The sequence below is a fragment of the Myxocyprinus asiaticus genome, chromosome 1 (genome assembly GCF_019703515.2).
Source record: "Myxocyprinus asiaticus isolate MX2 ecotype Aquarium Trade chromosome 1, UBuf_Myxa_2, whole genome shotgun sequence".
Taxonomy (NCBI): Eukaryota; Metazoa; Chordata; class Actinopteri; order Cypriniformes; family Catostomidae; genus Myxocyprinus; species Myxocyprinus asiaticus.
Genome location: NC_059344.1, coordinates 2,214,856 through 2,238,795, shown reverse-complemented (window position 1 = coordinate 2,238,795; position 23,940 = coordinate 2,214,856). Strand labels below are relative to the sequence as shown.

General features: G+C 40.9%; 2 protein-coding genes across 2 annotated transcripts in view; both read left to right on the top strand.

The window, feature by feature from the left end:
- Positions 1–423: 423 nt before the first annotated feature.
- LOC127443040 (uncharacterized) lies at positions 424–6,443 on the top strand. Its single transcript, XM_051701558.1, has 10 exons — positions 424–465; positions 601–669; positions 969–1,056; positions 1,178–1,374; positions 1,613–1,666; positions 4,690–4,800; positions 4,913–4,950; positions 5,270–5,334; positions 6,292–6,358; positions 6,411–6,443. The coding sequence occupies exons 2-10, from the start codon at positions 660–662 to the stop codon at positions 6,441–6,443; spliced, it is 663 nt and encodes a 220-aa protein (XP_051557518.1). The 5' UTR covers positions 424–465; positions 601–659.
- Positions 6,415–23,940, top strand: part of LOC127442107 (NACHT, LRR and PYD domains-containing protein 1 homolog) — a 53,007-nt gene continuing 35,481 nt past the window's right edge. The window contains exons 1-2 of the mRNA XM_051699904.1: positions 6,415–6,506; positions 16,362–16,606. Of these exons, the coding sequence (XP_051555864.1) occupies positions 6,443–6,506; positions 16,362–16,606 (309 nt within the window). The 5' untranslated portion in view covers positions 6,415–6,442. The remainder of the gene's footprint in view (positions 6,507–16,361; positions 16,607–23,940) is intronic.

Here is a 23,940-nt window from a genome sequence, read left to right as displayed (position 1 = left end):
ACCTTTCAGTTAAAATCTCCCTTCATTATATAGTTGACTCTTGCCTGAATGTATGCTAGTGTGCTTTTACTGTGTTCACTTGTTTATCCTACAGCAAATAATGATGTTAGGGAATATTGTTTTGAACTATGTGTTTGAATCCAACATACAAAACCACTACTGGAAAAATGACACATTTGTGTAATTGGACTTTGGACTCAAATAAAGATATAGTCCTTATGATACCTAGCTTCACATGACAACTAGTTCCCTTTAAAACAGATTCAGTATTGTGGAGAAGATAATGAGATGGAATGTGTTTCTAGTCAAACCGGATCTGTGTAAATATGTTTGAATTGTTTCACCCCCTCACGTGTCAGCACACATTAAGATAAGGTGAATGAAACATTGAAAACACAAGGATTTATACGATCACCCAGGATTTATACGATCACCCAGGATTTATACGATCACCCAGCCAATAAAGTAAGTTATGTTATGCAAGAGTGTTTTAAGTTATGTAAGAGTAAGTTATGTTTGTGATGTTGAGGAATAATGAAGGAGAACATTCTCTTTAGATCTGTTCCTGAAATTATGTTTATTGGATTTATTTGTACGTAGTGTGACTTACGGTGAATTTCTTCGTTTAAAAATCCTGCTGAACCTTTAGGTGAACAGATATGGATGTGGGTGAGTGTGAAAATGAACTTCTTACAGTAATGTTTAAATCTGTCCAGCTCATATTGATGAATGTTCCTCAGAAATAAAGAATATTTACATTTAAATTACTGCCATTACTTTTAGCATTTACTATACTCTGTAATTTCATACTTCAGTCTGAAACATGACATGGAAAAACTAACATGTCTGGTGATGTCAATGGTGCAGAAATGACACATTTTACCTTTTAAAATAGCACTCTGATCTGAATCATATCTCTTAAATGCACATAGAAAATCTTGTTTCATTCTGTTTACATGTATTTGAAGATTACAGGGACACTAAAAAACTGGCACGTCTTTTGAGTGACTATGTAGAACAAGCGGTGAAGCTGTCTCGTCTTTATAACATAGAAAGGTATCAGTCGATGCTTTTATATCTGATTTCCACTGTTATTTGGAACTCTATGAACCAGATGTTGTCAAATGTATGTGACATTGGTTCTCCTTTCATTTTCTCTTTTTTATGTAATGCCAAGTGGCTACACCCAAAGCAAGACAGACGTGGAAATAAAAAGAGCAGCAGAATCCCTGATAAAAGCCCACCGTAAGAAACACAAGGAAACTGATGTGTCAGCAATACAAAGTGTTATAAAATCAGGAATAAAACTGATTAAAGACACAATCGAAATGCTGGAAAATGATTCAGATCCCGTCCAACCATGCTGTTCTAGTGGTAAGACTCTTGCTTTGCATGTGGAAAGCATGTACCTTGCTGGAGATTTATGCATGTAGCCTGAACAACCAGATGCATTTACACTTGGCCGACTCGTATCTTGTGTGCGTCTTAAACCACCTCCTCAGAATTGATTGATGGGCCTGCTATCCATCCAAGAGACCAAGTGTCAGTACCCGTTTAATGTAACATGCCATGTATGTGATCGAGTAAACAATTGTCTATTCTTGTGTTTTAGTGACTGGACTGCCCAGACAATTCACTGATATGGAGAGGCAACTTCTTGAGCCTAGTAAGTGTGTGAAAACAAGTTTAACAGGTTTGGTGGTCAGAGTCGGAGAAAGACAAGCTAATATTATGAAAATGCATTCAAATGCAGAGTTTGCCTACACAGCCTGATATTATCATTACTTGTAGCAATTCATATGTAACATTTAAATGCACATTTTTGTACATTTGGATAGATGCTGAAATGTATGATATGGATGTATTGACAGCATCTAAAACATAAACGATTTTGCGTACCTGCTTTTGAACTGTAGAAATAATTATGAATAATTTATATAAATATATTTGTATAGTTAAACTTTTACTCTTTTTATACATATTTTAGATTCCTTAACATTACCCCTAAACATAACCACTTTTCAGTCATCTAAAACACATAACAGACATAGAAATTACAATTTACAATATACTATTATGAAGACTTTTTAACCACTAATACCACTCCTACCCCTTAACTTAACTCTAAACATTTTGTAACAATATATATATATATATATATATATATATATATATATATATATATATATATATATATATATATATACACTGTATACATATACATACTGGCGGCCAGAAGTTTGGAATAATGTACAGATTTTGCACTTATGGAAAGAAATTGTTACTTTTATTCACCAAAGTGGCATTCAACTGATCACAATGTACAGTCAGGACATTAATAACATGAAAAATTACTATTTACTACAATTTGAAAAAAATGCTCAGAACTTCTTAAACTACTTCAAAGAGTTCTCATCAAAAAATCCTCCATGTGCAGCAATGACAGCTTTGCAGATCCTTGTTATTCTAGCTGTCAGTTTGTCCAGATACTCAGGTGACATTTCACCCCACACTTCCTGTAGCACTTGCCATAGATGTGACTGTCTTGTCGGGCACTTATCACGCACCTTACAGTCTAGCTGATCCCACAAAAGCTCAATGGGGTTAAGATCCATAACACTCTTTTCCAATTATCTGTAGTCCAATGACTGTGTTTCTTTGCCCACTCTAACCTTTTCTTTTTGTTTTTCTGTTTCAAAAGTGGCTTTTTCTTTGCAATTCATCCCATAAGGCCTGCACCCCTGAGTCTTCTCTTTACTGTTGTACATGAAACTGGTGTTGAGCGGGTAGAATTCAATGAAGCTGTCAGCTGAGGACATGTGAGGCGTCTATTTCTCAAACTAGAGACTCTGATGTACTTATCCTCTTGTTTAGTTGTACATCTGGTCTTCCACATCTCTTTCTGTCCTTGTTAGAGCCAGTTGTCCTTTATCTTTGAAGACTGTAGTGTACACCTTTGTATGAAATCTTCAGTTTTTTTTTTTTTTTTTTTTTGGCAGTTTCAAGCATTGTATAGGCTTCATTCCTCAAAACAATGATTGACTGATGAGTTTCTAGAGAAAACTGTTTCTTTTTTGCCATTTTTGACCTAATATTGACCTTAAGACATGCCAGTCTATTGCATACTGTGGCAACTCAAAAACAAACACAAAGACAATGTTAAGCTTCATTTAATGAACCAAATAGCTTTCAGCTGTGTTTGATATAATGGCAAGTGATTTTCTAGTACCAAATGATCAATTTAACACGATTACTCAAGGATAAGGTGTTGGAGTAATGTCTGCTGGTAATGGGGCCTGTCTAGGTTTGATTAAAAATGATTTTGGTGATGGTGCTTTTTTTTTTTTTTACATCAGTAATGTCCTGACTATACTTTGTGATCAGCTGAATGCAACTTTGGTGAATTAAACTACCAATTTCCTTTCGAAACAGCAAAATCTGTACATTATTCCAAACTTTTGGCCTCCAGTGTATATGTATGTAACTGGCAGATAAATTTACCAGCAAAAATTTATTCCAAAAAATTCAAAATACAAAAGTAGTCTAAACGACATGATGCATTCAGTGTGTGCTCCCTGACTGCATACAATAGCTACATGTGAGGTTGAGAGAGAAATAAAAATTGTTGATTGAGGAAAATCTCATTCAAACAAATACATCACCCGGAATATAGCATGTCGCAATCTGTCACGAGATACCCGAGAGCCAATGAGCATTTGCAATCACTGATGTAAAATTTGTGCTGCAACACCTCTTGAAAGTAATTTATGAATGTTTAAATATGTGCAGAATTTGTTATGGCCGCTACTTAAATTTGGGTCTATTCCTTCTGAAGACTTGCATTAAAGCACACAAATAGAATGGATTATGTTTATAATTGTTTCATGGTGCTTTTGGAATGTATTTTAAAGTAGTTTTTAGCTGCAGCATGCAGCATATTCAAACAAAATTAAATGATTAAATTATGATTAAATGTTTGCATAGTTTTCATTCATTGCAACATTTTACAGTTTAGTCCTGGTTAAAATAACACAATCCTTTGAAACGAGTTGAATACGGTGTCAGAAGTCATGCAGAACATTATGAAACCTTTATAATGTCAAATTAAGTGAATTTGTCAACTGCTTCAAATGGATGCGATGGCATTGAGCATTTAATTAATCTCTTAGATTATTAATAAAGTAAAATCAATCGATTAATTACAAATCTAAAGTTGTTCCAATGTCTCTAAAGTTTTTCATACGTAAAATGCTTTACATTGCTGTAAATGCATCAGAATTGTACGTTTCAGTGTCAATGCAAACGTTAACAAATGTATGCATGCTAGAACAACAAGAATATGAATGCTCACAAGATCACGTTAGAATGTACCTGGCATATTCTGTTTGGTGAACACAGTACACAACCCTCGTATATTGCAACATTTTTTGTGAACCCTCCACTAGTAGCGTCATGCTCATGTACTTTATTAATTATCATGAAAACAGAATGCTGAATATGTGGATATATTCTAGACATTGATGATATTATCCACTAAATACAATAATGCCGGCATAAAACTTCCATTAAAAACACAACGTCTGACCACAGAATAACTCAACCGCTCCATGCACATTTTGGTTTACATTTGAAAAAGAAATACGTAGATGTAACAATTAATGTCTAATTAAAATATCTTACTTTTTTCAGAATGGACACAGCACAACAAATATATGAATGCACTCTTTGAACACTCAAAAGATGCAGGAAAATTTCTAGATGATTTATTGGGAAAAATAACCAGTGCAATTTGTTCACAAGGTAACATTTTTCCCAAATTTGGAACCAAAAAATGAAACTCCTGAGATTCATGTTCACTGTTGACTCTTGTTTATGTGTTTGCTGATGGTTTGGTTGTCTTTTTTTTTCCAAGTTTCACACCATGATTGCAAAACTTGTGCTGTATTTATGGTAAGTACCCAATAGGGTTGTCACCCATCCCGTAAAATACAGGATTGTCCCATATTTAACTCCCCCCTACTAAACTAAAATTCCAAAAGCATAAATGGAATTAGTCAGAGCTTAATTTCAAGATATAAAGAGATTAAAGTTTAAGATTAAACGACAGTAAGAGTACTCGGTGTCCAAGCAAAGCATGATCACTAGTAATAATACAGGCATTAGACTTCACAAAGACTGTTCGGAACAAATAGGGTATTTAACATTCTTGAATTGAAATGCAGTTATTTGATACTGACCTATTTATTTATTTTGTTTCTTCTTCTTTCAGGAAATGGGCGAATGGATGATTTTTGAACCCTTAGTGATCGTAAAAGATGCAGATAGGACATTCAGGTGCTGCTCCTTATTGTTACATCCCTTATCTTTTTTATGCCTAGACCAGTCAAAGAACCTTTCAGTTTGCACCACATAGAGTTGCATGGCTGAACTTTGGTCATTAATTGCATAAGTTTATCTCACAAATTAAAAAGTAATCTGAACTTTTTGAAAACTTAAGTTTAATTAGCTGAACTTAAATTGGATGTAGTTATGAAAACTACACTTGAGTTTAGTGAAGTTTAAGGCCTGCCATTGTAAAGTTAGTGTTAAGTGAAACTATCTTTAATTGTCAACTAAACCCCACAAGTTTTGCACTGCTGGATGGTCTCTTCTTGAGAGGCACAATCTACATGCAGAATAGTTTGATTAGTAGGCACATATATATATATTGTATGTCCACACTTGACACACAAACCTCAGTAATGGTGATACTCAACAAACATCATTCGGTAAAGATGAGCTCTTAACATCACCACACACCTTTTAATCAACTGTGATAGCAAAAACAACAAAATCAGCACAAATAAAGTCTGCAAATAGCAACAAAAAAAATAAAGAAATAAAAATAAGTATACAACATTAACCTCATTAGTGATTCATGCTGCAATGTATGCTGTGAGCTGGCAAATCTTTGTTTGTTCAGACAACTTGCTAAGCGAGTTAAAATGACAATTACATTTGATAATTCAACTTACAAGTTCAGGTTGATTGAATCACAACTTAATATGTTGAGTTGATTGGAAAATCTAGTTGTGTCAGTTAAAAAAAAAAAAAGCATCTAGATATAACTAAATGTCAAAATATTTTTTTACAGTGCAGATCTTTTTATCTGAAGGGACTTTCAGTGCATTTAGTTTGTACATTTTATCAGTATGTGTGTTCCCTGGGCATCAAGCCCATAACCTTGAAATTGCTCAAGCTATTGGCAACCATTTGAAGAAACATGATAATGAGTTGGTGTTTATTCTCCAGGGCATATCTAAAATCAGGGAGATATGAATGCAGTAGGACTGGTCTCCGTATTGAATGCTCTAGTGATGTTCAGCTGGAGTATCTTATATGTGACTGGGAACAAGTAAATGATACTCCAGAAATGGAGCAATTTACACCATGTGGCCCCTTAATGGATCTCACAGTCATCTCAGGAGAGCTGAAGGAAGTCTATCTACCTCACTTTCTGTGTTTAGGTACATACTGTATGTTAACAAACACTGGGACTCATTCACTAATAATTGCATACATTTTGTGTACTTAGATAAAGTTTAGACGGATTCACAACAGGTGCCTATGGACTGTGAAACCCAAACAGACTGTCACATAGAAAGTCAGATAAACTATAAGATAGATAGATAGATAGATAGATAGATAGATAGATAAAAGGTAGGTAGGTAGGTGTGGTGTAAAGGTGTTTGGCCCTTTAAGTAGAAGAAGCACGTCTTGGGGGGAGGGAACATGTGAGTGACATGGAATGGAATGTGAAGTTACGTTCGGTTCGGAAATAAACAAAGAGAGATACACAGTGATCACAGTTTATTGGTAACACAACATAGTGTCAGAAGTAATGTGGAAGTATGAAGAGTGAGAGTAACTGAGCGGAAAATAGGTGAGTGAGATGAGTGAGGACAATGGCACAGCCGCTACAGTTCCAGCTGGTTATAAGCAAGCCTCCGAGAGCCAGCTTCCATTCAACCCCTGGAGCCGTTCAACTTTTCAAAGCCTCAAGATTGGGAGAAATGGATATGGCAGGGAAAGATTTTGACATTAATATATTGCATGGGATGAGGCAGATGAGGTGTTAAGCGGACAGCCTTTACCTGATGAACAGCCTTTTGTGCCAAAAAGAATGTCATTTATTAGAGAGCAAGATATAATCAGAGAGTGCAGCAAGCCAATGAATCCATAGACAATTTCAAAATAGCAGTTTACGCTCTCACGGAAATCTGCAACTATGGTGCTCTACATAATGAGCTGCTTAGAGACTTCTAGTAGTTCTGAGAGACACTGCACTTTTAGAACACATGCAGCTGGACCGAGAACTCTTTATAAAAAGCTATTAACATGGCAAAACAAAGAGAAACTATCAAAAAGCAGCAGTGTGACCTAAGAATGGACATAAAAATTGGAGCTAAAATTTATGCTGTTAAGGCAAAAGGAACAAAGAAGAGGCCACTGAAGTTTAAAAGTAGCAGTATCCCTAAGCAAGCAGCAGTCATGTCACAGAGCAAGTATAACAGGCAGTATGCCACAGATGTGGGAAAACACCCAGTCATGGTAAATGGCAGTGCCCAGCCAAAAATGTGGCGTGCCACACCTGCAAAAAAAAGGACAATACAGCAAAGTGTAGATTGGCCATAACATTGCATGCCATTAAAGCTGATGGCTGCTGTGAAGCAGCAGATCCTTGGTTTTTAGACACAGTCAAGGCAGGCCAGGATGCTTGGGTTGTGTGGATGTGGTACACCACTGTCTTTCATGGGAGTGTTCTGCGAGTCACTGAGCAAAGGCGAGCTCACTGTGCAAGAAAAAGTCTATGTAGTCAAAAATCTTCACTCAGCATTATTAGGGTGGCCAGCAATCGAAAAGCTCAATCTGGTAGCTAGACTTGACAGTGTTGATGTAGACATGCTCAGAAAGGCCTATCCAAAGCAGTGTCAGGGTCTCTTTGGGCATTTTCACACCTAGTTTGTTTGAGCACTCCAAGCGCTCTCAGAGCAGTATAACGTGTATATGTGAACAACCCAAGTGGTCTCAGACCCTCTAAAAGGACACAAAAGCAAACCGTACTCAGGGGTGGTCTGAGTACGGTTCATTTGTAGGTCCTTTTGTGGTTCGAAATATTTGTGCGATGTCAAAGCTAAGAGGTACAAGTCCTTATGACACAAGTACCTTGTGGCTTGCCATACATAGCTGCATTACAAACTTCATATTCCAGTCACAATTTACTGCCCACATATGAGAATTTTAAGCAAATATAGATATACCATGATTACCATGATGTGTTTTTGTGTCTCATGTTCCGTTCTTGTATTATATGAGCACCTAAAATGAACGGACCGGCCGCATTCAGAGAGAGCAGCACATTAAGATGAACCGCTTTAAAGTGCTCTGATGGATGTACTGTCTACGAAGGTTCACGCCAAACTCCCACAAAAATACAAGTGAGGATTTTTATAGCTTCACTTAAATTTTATTTGCTCAATGGCAAATGTTCTTGGCTCAGACACACAATGCAAATGACATGCAGGAGGAGATGCTTGCTTGCTCCATTTCTCTCGAGATGATAGATAAAGAAACATATTCAAATGGACATAGAATTTCAAACGTTTTCCATCGTGCGAAATAAGGGCTTGTAGGTTTTATCGGAGAGCCTTAACATAAAGTGACAGAGTGAAGAATTTAGGACAGAAATACAGTATACATTATTACTATTGCATAATGTAATATAATTTGCGGTGTTGTCTAGGTTTCATAAAAGATATAACATATAAAATAGTACTTTTTATGTAATTCTATCCTTGTGCAATAATTTTTAACAAAAAATTCAATATTCTTTAAAGCCTTAAAAGTAATCATATCAAATCAAATCAAATCACTTTATTGTCACACAGCCATATACACAAGTGCAATGGTGTGTGAAATTCTTGGGTGCTGTTCCGATCAACATAGCAGTCGTGACAGTGATGAGACATATAGCAATTTACAATAACATCAAATTAACACAACACAATTTAAACATCTGATGTACACATAATTACACTCAAAAATACACAAAAAATAACATACACTGTACAGTATACAATACGCTGTTTTTGTTTTTGTTTTTTTGTTTTTTTTACTATATAGATACACATTATTCAATAAAAATTAAAAATTAAAATATATTAAAAAAAAGTATATATATATAGAATGTACAGTATTGTACTGTATTGACATTCAGGCTGTCGGTTGATAGTCAGTTGTTAAGAGAGAACATAATATAATAATAATAATATAATTTATGACAGTCCGGTGTGAGATATAAGAGTAAGGGTAATAAAGTGCAGTGCTGATGTATTTGATCGTGGGAGATCAAGAGTTCAGAAGTCTGATTGCTTGGGGGAAGAAGCTATCATGGAGTCGGCTGGTGCGGGTCCTGATGCTGCGATACCGCCTACCTGATGGTAGCAGTGAGAACAGCCCATGGCTCAGGTGGCTGGAGTCTCTGATGATCCTCCGAGCTTTTTTCACACACCACCTTGCATATATTTCCTGGAGGGAGGGAAGCTCACCTCCGATGATGTGTCTGGCAGTTCGCACCACCCTTTGCAGTGCTTTGTGGTTGTGGGCGGTGCTATTGCCGTACCAGGCGGAGATACAGCCAGTCAGGATGCTCTCCACAGTGCAGGTGTAGAACCGTGTGAGGATGTGGCGGTTCATTCCAAACTTCCTCAGCCGTCTCAGGAAGAAGAGGTGCTGATGAGCCTTCTTCACAACGACTTCAGTGTGGACGGACCATGTGAGTTCCTCAGTGATGTGGACACCCAGGAACTTGAAGCTGCTGACTCTCTCCACTGGTGCTCCATTGATGGTGATGGGACTGTGTTCTCTGTCTTTTCTTCTGAAGTCCACCACAAGCTCCTTTGTCTTACTGACGTTGAGGGAGAGGTTGTGCTCCTGACACCAGTGTGTCAGAGTGTGCACCTCCTCTCTGTAGGCTGTTTCATCATTGTCAGTGATCAGACCTACCACCGTCGTGTCATCAGCAAACTTAATGATGGCATTGGAGCTATGTGTTGCCACACAGTCATGTGTGTACAAGGAATAAAGTAATGGGCTGAGAACACAGCCCTGCGGGGCTGCAGTGTTGAGGGTTAGTGATGAGGAGATGTTGCTGCCTATTCTATCCACCTGGCGTCTGCTTGACAGGAAGTCCAGGATCCAGCTGCACAGCGAGCTGTTTAAGCCCAGAGCACGGAGTTTCTCATCTAGCTTGGAGGGCACCATGGTGTTGAATGCTGAGCTGTAGTCTACAAACAGCATTCTCACATAAGTGTTCTTTTTTCCAGGTGGGAGAGAGCAGTGTGTATTGTAGATGCAATGGCATCATAAGTGGAGCAGTTGTTGCGGTAAGCAAACTGCAGCAGGTCAAGATTGAGTGGCAGTACAGAGCAGATGTAATCTCTGATTAGTCTCTCAAAACATTTGCTGATGATGGGGGTAAGTTATTTTTGATTGTTTTGGTACAGGCACAATGGTGGATGTTTTAAAGCATGTGGGGACTACAGACAAAGAGAGGGAAAGGTTGAAAATGTCCGTAAAAACACCAGCCAGCTGGTTCGCGCACGCTCTGATGACGCGGCCTGGAATGCCGTCTGGGCCCGCGGCTTTGCGGATATTCACCCGTCGGAAGGATCGGGTTACATCCGCTACAGAGACGGAGAGTGAACTAACCTCTGTAGCTTCAGCCGCGAGAGCTCTCTCCACGAGGGCGGTGTTATTTCCCTCGAAACGAGCATAAAAAGTATTTAGCTCATCCGGTAGAGAGGCAGCGGTGTTCATGGCGGAGTTTTTATTCCCTTTAAAGTCCGTGATGATGTTAATTCCTTGCCACATGCTGCTAGAGTTGGTGGTGTTAAACTGTCCTTCAATCTTGCTCCTGTACTGGCGTTTTGCGGTTCTGATAATGTTTTTCGGAGGGCATAACTGGCTTGTTTATGCTCCTTCGCGTTCCCGGAATTAAAAGCGGAGGTCCGCACATTAAGTGCCGTGCGAACATCGCTATTGATCCATGGCTTCTGATTCGGATAGATCCGTATTGTCCTAGTCGGAATCACTTCCTCTACGCACGTTCTGATGAAACACATTACGCTATCAGCGTAAAGCTCGATGTCGTCATCAGAGGCGGACCGGAACATCTCCCAGTCCGTGTGATCAAAACAGTCCTGTAGCGTAGAGTCTGATTGGTCTGACCAGCACTGGATCGTTCTGAGGGTGGGTGCTTCCTGTTTCAATTTCTGCCTGTAAGCGGGCAGAAGCAGAATGGAAGAGTGGTCCGATTTGCCAAATGGTGGGCGGGGGAGGGATTTGTAGCCATCCCGGAACGGAGAATAGCAATGGTCCAAAACCCGGTCCCCTCGTGTGTTGAAACTAATGTGCTGTTATATTTTGGTGCGACTGATTTTAAACTGGCTTTATTAAAGTCCCCGGTCACAATAAATGCGGCCTCAGGGTGCGCGGTTTCCTGCTCACTTATACTTCCATACAGTTCCTTGAGTGCCCGGTCTGTGTCGGCTTGTGGGGGGACGTACACAGCAGTGATAATGACCGCTGTGAATTCCCTCAGTAGCCAGAATGGTCGACACAGAAGCATAAGAAATTCCAGATCAGGAGAACAGAAAGACTTGATAGAATGTACATTCCTCTGATCACACCAGGATTTGTTGATCATAAAACAAACACCACCTCCTCTAGTTTTACCTGAGTGGTCTTTCGCTCTGTCCGCTCGGTGCACGGAGAACCCTGCGGGTTCAATGGCTGAGTCTGGAATCTCCGCAGACATCCAAGTTTCTGTTAGGCAGATAATGCAGCAGTCCCTCATCTCTCGTTGGAAAGAGATCCGCGCTTTCAGCTCGCAGAGCTTGTTATCCAGAGACTGAACATTTGCCAGTAGAATAGTGGGTAGCAGGGGTCGATTTGCGCGGCGTCTTACTCTGATGAGAACGCCGGCTCTGTTTCCTCTTTTCCTCCTGCGTTTCCGCGGCCGTGCTGCCCAGACAAAGGGCTCCGCTTGCGTGTTTGTAAACAGCGGGTCGGCATTGAGGAATGTGAAGTCCGGTTTTCAGTGTGGTTTTCAATGTCCAAAAGTGTTTGTCTGTCATAGACAATATGGCAGACAACATCCAAGACAAAAAACATAAGAATTGTGAACAAAACAGACAAAACATTGCTATGTTGTGTCGGAGCTCGCAACGCAGCAGCCATACTCGGCGCCATTTTGAGAATAATATATAGCCCAATTTTTATATGATTTCAAGTTAAATATCAATAAATTACTACTTAATGTGTAGGCCTATCTGTAATAAGCATACGTGAACCTTAAGAAGTATGACAATTTGTATGACAATTGCTTATCATAATAATCACAAATATTTATGAAAAATTATTGTCAGTCAAATTTCATAACCGTGACAGCCCTAGTTGCAATGGGGTCTGAGTTCTTAAGGAGCTGTGGTGTGAACAACAAGGGGTCTGAGACCACATTAATGTGAAAAGTACCAAAAAAGAAACTGGGTCCTCTTTCATTGTGAACACTGAAAGCACTAAGGTAATTTGCGGCTGGTTCCCTTTCTGGTTCACTTTAACTGAACTGGGTTTGGTTCACTTAAAACATACTATATGTGAATCAACCCTTTAGCAAACTGGATGACAATATGGGGTTTTGGCAGATACCACAGTCAGAACAGGATTCCAAACTCACCATGTTCATAACCACATTTGGATTATTTTATTTTAATCGGTTACCTTTTGGCATTGCCTCAGCCCCTGAGCATTTTCAAAGATGAATGTCCGTGGTCATAGAAGGACTGTCTGTGGTTGTTTGCCACATGAATGATGGGAGGCTACACACAGTGCTGGCTAGAATTGAGAAAGCTGGCATTACACTTAATATACAAAAATGTGAGCTGGGGAAAGATGTGGTCAAATTCCTAGGTCACATAATTTCAGCTAATGGATTAAGGCCTGATCCAGATGAGACTAGAGTTGTCTTGGAGATAAGAGAGCCATCTTACTCTAGTGAGGTTCGCGGTTTCTTAGGTATGGTCAATCAAGTAGGTACGTTTATCCCCATGTCTTGCTGAGAAGGACCAGCCACTGGATTTATTGTCTAAAAGAAACCAGTGGTGTTGCGGTAGTCCCCAGCAAGCCTTTAATAAGCTAAATTGCAAGCTGTCAGTGCTGGTGCTGTACGATTCAAACAAGAGCTAACAATGTCTGCTGATGCTTCATTGTACGGCCTTGGATCTCTTCTTTTGCAAAGACCTGTGGCATATGCATCTCGCTCTTTGACGTTAACAGAGCAGTGATATACCCAGGTTGAATAAGAAGCTTTAGGCCTAACTTGGGGATGCAAAATGTTTAAGAACTTCCTCACAGGGAAACATTTTCACCTAAAGACGGACCACAAACCACTCGCAAGTCTGCTGGGTACACAAGAACTGGTGGAGATCCCTCTTAGACTTCATAGATTCTATTTGAGGATGATGAGGTACAGTTACACCATCACGCACACACCAGGAAAAGCTCTCCTTACTTCAGATACACTATCATGCTTACCAGTTACACAAAGCAATGTGGCACATAACTCAGACGAGGATATGATGGAGGACAAACATTTATGTTGACTGGGTATTGGACAGCATACTTGTAAGCTCCACATACATGGCGGATGGCATGACCTCAGCCACATAACTTGTCCAGTGAGATGTAAAGTGCATTCCTCATGGTTCACGAAGGTCTACTTGTAAAGGGTTCCAGATTGGTAATACCCTCCGCTATGCGCAACACAGTGCTGGAGAAACTGCATGAGGGGCACCAAGGGGTTGCTAGATGTTGACAAAGTGCCAGGGAGACTGTATGGTGGCCTGGGTTAAGTGGACAGATAAATGAGCTTGTTCAGAACAGTGAAACATGCATAAAAGAGAGAACCAACCCAGCGCAGCCTTTAATGCCCACAGAGCTTCCAGCCAGACCATGGGTAAAGTTAGATGCAGATTTATTCTCATTGTATGCAACACATATTTACTTGTAGTGGACTATTTTTTTCAGATTTGTGAACATTGCTAAGATGACTCCTACGAGATCTGATGACATTTGTTCACCTTAATTCAATCTTTGCCTGCCATGGGATTCCAGAGATTCTTTTCTCTGATAATGGGCCACAGTTTTCCAGTCAGAAGTTTGCTAGCTTCGCAGTGGACTATGGGTTTCACCATATTGCCAGTAGTCCCTGGTTTGCTCAAAGCAATGGTGAAGTGGAGCATCACGTTTAGATGGTGAAGCGCTTGTTCTCCAAAACCAAAGATCCTTACCTAGCGCTTCTCATGTACAGAGCAACACCTTTGGCCAATGGCTATAGTCCAGCCCAAGTACTCATGGGGAAAAGATGGCGCAATCCCCATGATGACATGCTTTTGGTCCCAGACCTTCCTGATTATTCTGCTGTGGCTGCAAACGAAAGAATGAGAGAGAAAGAGGAATATAACACACAACACCACACAAGAACCCATACCCATCACATGTCAGGAGAGAAAGTGTGGATTACAGACACTAAGACACAAGGCACTGAGTGTCAGAGTTTTTGCGTTAATGTTATATTTTGGCCACTAGAGGTCCCTATGGTACTCATGTCTATCTTGTGCCTCTTGTAATCTGTGCCATTGTTTTCACATGTGCCTTGTTCTGGGCTGTGTATTTAAGCTGATAACTTCTTTTTGTTTCTTTGCTTGGTTACTGATGTTCCTAAGCAGTTGCTGCCGTAAGTCTGCTCTAGTTTTAAGTACTAAACTTTGAAAGCCTTTTGGATTGTTTTTTCCCTGTGTTTATTTTTGCTGTTTTTTTTGGTGTCTTTTTCCTGAGTTCTTTGGAGATTATTTTTTTTCCTCCTTTTGGATCTTTTTTGGACTAAAGATTTCTGTTTTGTGGTTGTCAGTAAGAAATTGCTTTTTGTACCCTTTTTGCTATTTTTGTTAATGAACTCTTCTGAGTTCATTTAAGAATGCGTCTGACTATTGGGTTCAACTCCCTTCAGTGGTGGAAATTAAGACTCTTGCGCCAGAGACCCAAGTTTGAATCCTGGCTCTGACATTGAGGTGTCACCACATTCATACTTGGTAGATTGTCCTCAAGGCAATCTCAGAAGGAACAGGCAACAACTTGTTCCTATGCCAAGCACTGGAAAAGTTGGTGAAACTTCCCCTGAACTTGATCAATACACAGATACAGGACAGACTTTGTTGAAGGAGTGCCCAGGCTCAGTCGGTTCATAATTCTCAGTTAGCTGCAGCATATAGAACACGTTCAGGCAGAACAGTGATCCAACCAAAAAGACTGGACTAATGAGCAGCTATTTGTTACTATGGATTAATGTGGAGATTCTGCAATTTAAATAACCAAATGTTCAATAGTTAATTGGTTAAACTAAAAGGGGTTTGTGGGATACACTATGTATTTGTTTTTTTGCTGAAAATAAGCAGAGGATATTTTATTTGATCTGTGGATGCGAATTCTCAAGTGCCTTTGTTTCTAAAAAGGGGAGATGTGGCGTAAATATGTTTTTCCCTTTAAGTAGAATGACGGGAGCATGACTGGGGGAGGAAACATGCAAGTGACATGGAATGTAGGGTTATGTTCAGTTTGTAATTAAACAAGGAGAGAAACGCAGTGAAGGGTGGTGAATTCACTTATTGATAACATGACAGTATGTATGTAGGTACTGTAGGTAGGTAAGTAGATGGAGAGCATTTTGTGGGTTTGTTTACAGTTGGAGTTTGAATTCACAAACATTCTATTGGCCTGTTTGATCATTCCTTCAAAGTAAATCAATGGGATTTTTTTTTTTTTTTCTGATTTGTGATCATCTGCTGTTTTGAAACTAAGTCTGAGCAGTTAGAAAAGAAGGTCTGTGCCAAGTTTGGTGGATCCAGCTTGAAAGCTGCAGGAGGAGATAGTGGTAGAAATGTTTCTCAGTTTAGGGATTTGGGAAAAACCCTAAAAGTGTTTTTATTATTTTTATTTTTTATTATTTTTTTTTTGCTAATGTGGTTCCAGATGGTCCTAGCTTTTTTGCAGAATCACAATTTCTGCATACAAATGTCCATACACAGGTTTCAAGCACGAACTATGCATGGTTAGTGAATTAGACCCACTGTTCTGAGATCATTTTTCAACAATTACTGTTTAAAAATAAATCACATTTTAAATGTAATTATGCATATTAAGTTTGTTTTTAATGTTTAAAACACATTTGATTTATCAAATAAATAATAACAAAACCTTGATTTCAGGAGAATCTTTGCTGAGAGATGCAGTGAAAGTTCTTCATGTTGAAGACAGTGGAGTTTATTTTGAGGAATGTACATTGACTCGATTTCATGCCAAGCTTCTGGACCATAGCTTTTCACCTAAAGGACTTCTTGTCAGGAGGGGCTTCACTGTGTATTATCATTGTGAAACACTGATCTATCGCACTTTGAAATCTCATCTAACCCTTCATGTTTACCTGATTCCAAGTGATAAACAAATGAAAGTGGTAAGTGATATTTAAATAAACCATGTTAAAGATTATCAACCTAAGCTCCTCAAGTGTCTGATGAAGTAGTTTTGTGGGTGAGGCCAAGAAGAAAAGTGTGCAGAACAGACTTAATGAAGTGTGGATGTTATGTTTAAAAGTGTACCTCAAGTGTCACTAGTAGCGGACACAAATGTGTAGTGATTTTCACACTGGGCACCAATTACAATGAACTGGGCCTCGCACAAGACAAAGTATGTGGTGATGTTTAACCCTTTAAATCCTGAGCCCCAGATTCCAAAAATTCCATTCTGTGCCAGAATATGATATTCATATAACATCACACACCTGAACTTTATATACCACGTTGAAGAGAAGAACTAGGGCTTTCAAATGATAAATATGTATGATTATTTGAGGCTAATCATGCTTTATCAATAAGATTTCACACAGCAATTTTTACAAAAATCTTCTCCAGTCACCATACTTCATCAGACAACTGCATTTTCAACCATTTTAATTCCAAGCTAGAGGGAAACTTAGTGTATAAAATATACATAATTTCGTGGGCAATGTAGAATAGCAGACAGATTAGAAATATAATCTATTGTTTAAAAGTTATGACCATTCAAGTGATTAGTGGGAAAACGGAATAAAACAAACATTTAGAATGTTAAGATACATTTCACATGACCACTCCTCAAATACTCCTTTTGAGCACCTGTAATAATAAATTGAGATTGCATCTGAAATTGAAGGACACAAACACTAAAATATAAATTTTATGTGTTCAATAAAACACACACTTATGAGTGAATAATTTGAACATTAGAATTACACGAATTATACAGCAAAATCAAACTTCTGAACTATCTACAGTAAATACATTTTTAATAAAGAGTGCAGGAACAGAATATATATTCATAAATACTCAACTGCAGTACCTGTGGAGACGAGAGGGAGAGAAATTAGGGGAGGGGAAGGACAACACCAGTAAACACAGCCCAACCTAGGCCTCTTTGCAAAACTGGTCACACTCAGCTGAGTGCCAAGACTGAAAACAGTTCCTATCGCGAACCAAGCAAAGTCTTTTGCCATTACATTCCGGCACGCAACAAGCTACTTTAATTTTATTTTCAGTCCTACTTTACCGATAGCATAGCCAACATCTCTTAGAGGACTCTTCAAATTTAGGAACATGGGCTGTGTGGAGTGATGACGAAGGAGGGACTACAGGCTTTAGTGTATGCAAAGGGATACTTGTGTGAATATCAATACCTCCCAGCTGACGAGCCAGGTTTTCTCTGAAATTTATCTGGGTTAAGTTCACTGGTCTATGCTCATCCCCTGGTGCCGCATGAATGTGTTGCCATTCCTTAAACAATATGAAACTATTGACGACGGCAATGTCTATGAAGTGGAAAAAAAAAAAAAGAAAGTCTTCTCTTTTTTTGTAGGACATCGTAAGATTTTATCATTTGGTCTGACCTATCAACACCGCCCATGTTTTTGTTATAATCGCTGATGACAGTGGGCTGGATGGCTTCTTCTTTTGTCCAGTCCCCATAATTTTTTACAAGCCTAGTAATTTCGGTTGAGCCATTCACATTGTGGAAATTGGAGAGGCATGTAACTGCACGCGTGTCCTTCCACTGAATTACAAGTATATTCCCCTCAATCCTACACCACCTCATATCCCCACGAGCTGTCTTGTGTTCCCATCTTTTGATGTCTTTAAATTCTGCAGGAAACAGGTTACGATTCACCCTGCATGTCCCACAGGCATTAGTTCCCATTTCTAACAACTTAACCATAAGAGTTGGGAACGTGTAAAAGTTGTCAAACCATACATTGTGGCCCTGGTCTTTGAATGGCTGCAGTAACGATTCAACTACTTTGGTGGCCAAGTCAGTAACACGCCCATCATGACTACCTGTGTAAAATGAGTATACCCTGAGTCTGATGTTGCAACTTCCTAATGCGATCCTGATAAGCCACCACTTGGACAGTGGTGGCTCTGCGGTTAAGGCTCTGGGTCACTGATCAGAAGGTTGGGGGTTCAAGCCCCAGCACCGCCAAGATGCCACTGTTGGGCCCTTGAGCAAGGCCCTTAACCCTATCTGCTCCAGGGGTGCCGTATCATGGCTGACCCTGCACTCTGACTCCAGCTTAGCTGGGATATGTGAAAAAAAGAATTTCACTGTATATGTGCAAAAACGTATAATGTGTGATAAATATAAAAAAAAATTCTCTGTGGTAGAGTCTACAACATTTAGAGCTGCTAAAAGAGCCTTGTAGCAGTCATGCGACAAATCCCCTAACCCATGATCCCTGAAGTGACTTGATGATGGGAATCAGGGAGAATTGAAAACCCATGTAAATGAGCAACCCAAGAAATTTGTGAAATTCATCAGGGGTCACCTCCATCCAAGCTCCTTGGTATATGATGGACAGTTTAGGACAAGCTCCCACCCCTGACAGTTTGTAAAGCTGTATATCTCAGCAACTACAGCCTGAGTGAAAAACAGCATGAAACAGTCAATTTCTTGCAACATCATATTGGAGGTTGACCGCACAACCTGACGCATGCTACCTAAGTCAATACCGAATGGATGGCTAGGCTTAAATGGTAGAGGTTTTGGTGCCTGTGAATTGATGTCAGAGTACGAAGGATAAGAAACAGAGTCAGAGAAGTGTTTATGCTTTCTAGCTGACTTGGGACCTGTGCAAAAATGGCTAGTCATACCCAAAATAATAAGAGTAACAGTGTTAGTGTTACTATGAGTATCAGTCATATGAGAAATGGAAACAAACAATACATACCCTGTTGATGGTCTTGGCTGGGGTTCCATCTCATCCTCCATCTCCTCGTGGTCTGGGTCTCCTGCAGTACTTCCTGGTCAAGCAGATCTTCCTCCTGTGTGCTCATGCCCTCATAAGCAGGGAGCCATAGTCTCTATCCATCTCTACAACAGAAAAAAGTACACAATTGGTAGCCAGCAGTGTGTTCTTCACAAATCCATACACTGAATAGTCACCAAAGGCTTTCAGACTAAGCAGAATGTCCAACTGCAGACAGCCCTCTCACACTTTCCTTGTGAACAGGAAGCTACACACAACCTAAAATCATGTCTGTGTGATGGATGGGTATGACTATCTGCTAAATTATAGAAAGATATCTACCTTTTTTTTATTACATGGGAAAATCAACAAGCTAGATAATAATTTATCTAACTAGCAGGCCAGTTTCCAGGAAGGTCTGAACAGCATAAAAAAAAGGTCTGAACAGCGTCTGCTCTCTGACTCGCATTACTTCAGGTGGATTTTTCACAAGCGACAAAATTGGCAAAAAGTTTATTGATATTTAGTTTAAAATGTACATAGTATTGTTAGTTAATGTTTATTTAGCAGGTTTCACAGAAACTGCCAAAAAAAAACATTTATATAAAATGAAGAGGCTCGCCGATGATGGTCCCATTTTTTCCAAAAAACAAAAAAAACTATTTAGCACTACTACAAATAAATGCTTCGTAACTAAAAAAGTTTGACTATCTTCCACAAGTGACAAAATTGGCCAAAAAAGTTATTGATATTTAGCTAAAAAGGTACATAGTATTGTAAGCTAATGTTTATTTAGCAAGTTTCTCAGAAATGTGCTTAAATATACAGGCTAGCGCCTGTCTGATGAACGCCGACGGTCATGTCATTTTTTCCAGAAATAACTAGTGTTACTCCTACAAATAAATGCTTCGTAACTAAAATGCTTTGACTTTCAATAGACAATATTGAGAACACATGTTAAATAACTTGTCTTACCTCGAAAGATCACCTCAGTTTTCAATTTGAAGCAGTAGAACAAGCAACACTGGAGGTAATGTCCTGGGATATCCTCTCTGGCTCCGCCCAGGTAAATGGAGGATGACACGGATGACGATACATTTTATTATTCACGCCTAGTAACCCCTTAACCAATCATATGTGCTTTTAACTTATATTGTCATGAGTATCTGGCAGTTTTCAGAAATAAAATCGGTGATTGGATGGCGAAGATATTGAGACAGGAACCATGGGAATAATTGTTCCCAAATTTGAATGCTCCGGCTGGAAAGAGTTAACTTGTATGTGGTGTATGTGTGTGTGAGTATGAATGTCAGATGGCTTCTCCCTCTGTCCGCGGGGCACCAGCTAAGGAACTGCACCTTGACAATATAAGAATGATCCGAATGGACTATTCAGTCAATAAAAATATGAAAATTGAAGGGAGTTGGTCATATGAATAATCTGAAGGATTTGTGAGAACCGGCCTAACCTCTAGAGCCATTAATGTATTATCAACACAATGAAGACACAGTTGTAATAAAATGAATTTTATTTACAAAAGATACAAGAAAACCAACAACTGCTAAATGGTACTATGAATGGATAAGAAAAGTGCATAGGCTGGACAGATGCAAGTGGTTGAATTGGATGAAACTATGGCAGAGTTTGGTTTATGTTTTTGAAGGATAAATGGCTTTTTTTCTGTAAATTAATAAAGTGAAGACCTAATCTCTAGTTAAACAATAATTCAAGATTATTTGCTAGACATCGGATATCACTTAAGCAGTATCTAAAGAACATTTCATTAACATAAACTGATTACAAACACTAATGCCAAAGGCTCTGGAAAGAAGTTTGGATATGTTCTGCTTCATCGAGTGATGAGCTCGGTGATGGTGATGTCTTCCACTCATTTTGCTGTTGTGCCTTACAGTGGAGAAGGAGCTGGATTCCATTTTAATGGCCTTATGAGGCCCTGATTCTTGTGCAAAATTTTCCCAATGGTCTGGAACTCACAGACAAAAGGAAACATGGAAAAAGGTGTGCTCGCCAGAGCTTAACCTTGTTGCTGGTTGTATCCGTGGTTTCTCCCTGGTATGGGGAATCGGAACTTGCTATGGCATATTCTGTTTTTCCTTCTGGTGTGGTGATGCAGAACCGTAGTGTTTTTCTGTTATCCTGTTAGTGTCTCCCACAACTCAGGCCGGAGACACAGAACTTCAGATGTTTCATGTTCTGTTAGAGTGCTTTCACACTAACACTTTGGTGCGCACCCAGGGTCGAATGATGTCAAAGTTCGATTCGTTTGGATAATGTGAACGCTGTTCCCTGTCTGTCACTCACTCAACATTGTGTCGATGTAGTGACACTAGGTGTTCGATCTTGAGAGCCCCAATCACCTTTTCTTAAAATAGAAAAGGCCAATGAGAATTGGTGAGTGGAATTTGCATGCCACTCTCCGCCCCAGATATACGGGTATAAAAGGAGATGGCGTGCACCACTTATTCAGATTTTTTTCTTTGGAGCCGAATGCATGTTGTGTTCGTCCTCTCACCTTTTGCTATGCTGCTGGATTCTTATGGCACATATCAGTTGTCACCCTCTCACGGGCGAGTGTTGTGCTTCCCCTGGGCGCTTCGGCAGCTGAGTCTGCGGGTGCTAAAAGAGTATATTCAAAAGTATATTTTCTTCTAAAAGAGCTTGAGCAAATGCTTGGCGTCTTTTTAAAGATGTCCTTCCGCGTTTGCGCTACCGGATGTGGCTGTTAACTCCCCCTTCCGGATACCCATGAAATCTGTCTCGAGTGTTTGGGGCGCCAGCACGCCGAGGCGGCTGTTGTGGAAGGGTCGTGTTCTCATTGCGAAAACATGCCCATAGAACATTGCGGTCGTGGCTCACTTCCTCCTTCATGAAGCAAGGAGCCACTGCGGCTGCACCCCAACCTGGTCTGTCCTGGGATGACGCTCAGCCGGCCGGGTTGGCAAGCACCACGGGTAATCTGGATGTGGACATGGGAGCGTTTCTGCCGGCTCAGCCCCCACAGACCTCCCATCCCCAGCACACTTCTTCTATCTGGAAGAGCTGTTGAGCAATACAGGCAGTCCACATCAGGGCGGGTTTAATGCATCGTTCGCAGCTCGCGACGAGGATGAGCTTTCGGTCACAACATCGGGGGTGGGCTTCTGCTGTTGGAAGCAGACGAATCTTCTGAGCTCCCGCCCACAGGCAGTAGAGCACAGGATGCGGCTGCGAACATCAGGCTGAAATGGAACCCCCCACCATGCCCTGAGCGATCGCGGCTGGATGATTGGTTTCTGGGCTCGGAGCGCAACTCACGCCCGTGCCCTGCCCCAGTGCCTTTCTTCCCGGAAGTGCACGAGGAGCTAACAAATTCGTGGAAGGCACGTTTTTCTGCCCGTACATGCTTTGCGGGCTCATCCACTCTGACTACCCTCGACGGCGGAGGGGCTAAGGGTTATGTCAAGCTCCCCCAGGTAGAGCACGCCATAGCGGTGCATTTATGCCCACAGGGCGCAGCCACCTGGCGCGACCGACCAAGGCTCCCTTTCAAGGCCCGTAAGTTCACTTTCTCATTAATGATGAAGGCCTACAAGGCCGCGGGTCAAGCCGCTTCCGCCCTGTACGCCATGGCCATCCTGCAGGTCCACTAAGCTAAGGCACTGAAAGATCTGCACGAGGGTAGGACCGACCCAGGGCTGATGCAGGAACTGCGTACTCCGACTGACCTCGCCTTCAGGCCTCTGAAGTCCCATGCTCAGTCTGCTTCTTGCCAAAGCCGTTCCACTGTGGTGTCAGCCCTGGCTCAAACACCATACCCGTACGCCGGCCTCAGAGAAAAAGATCCTCCCGCGGGAAGTCGGCTCCACCTGCCCATCAACCGGCCCCCAAGAAACCCAGATGGGCTTCGAGGCAGCCCTGACACGGGCAGCCCAGGGATGAGGTGACTGCCTCCGACCGGTCTGGCCCGGGTGATCTCTCCAGCCCCACCATCGCCCCTGGGCCAGCATGTGGTGAGAATTCCATCGCCGAGTGCTCCCTGGGTCTCGGCACCCACATGGTCAATAAAAGAGCAGTTTCCTCATTCCCTGGGCCAGCACACTCGTGACGGCCAGGCCCTGGAATTCTTTCCGGTCAATCAGGCGAATGTGAGTACCTCCCTTTCTCTCGTTCTCTGTCAAGAGACAGCCGGCAAACAGGTAAGTATGCTGATCTCTGGGGTCGCTCGCCCGCCCAAGTCACCGGCCACCGTTGCAGGCTTGCGGAGCAGCACGTCCACCCTGGGCTGTCTTCCAGGTGGGGGCGCCTACTCTGCCCTGCCATGAACCACCCTGCCCGGGCATGGTAAGTCCAGTCATCCCCATGGTGGCACTGTCATGGAGGCTGGAGGCCTGGTTAGCACTCTCCAGACCCTCATGGTGACTCATCAGGACGATTCACAGGCCCTTTCTTCGGTTTGCCTTCAAGGGATGAGCATACCAGAAGACTTTACCAAGATCACAGAGGCTGCCCTGGCC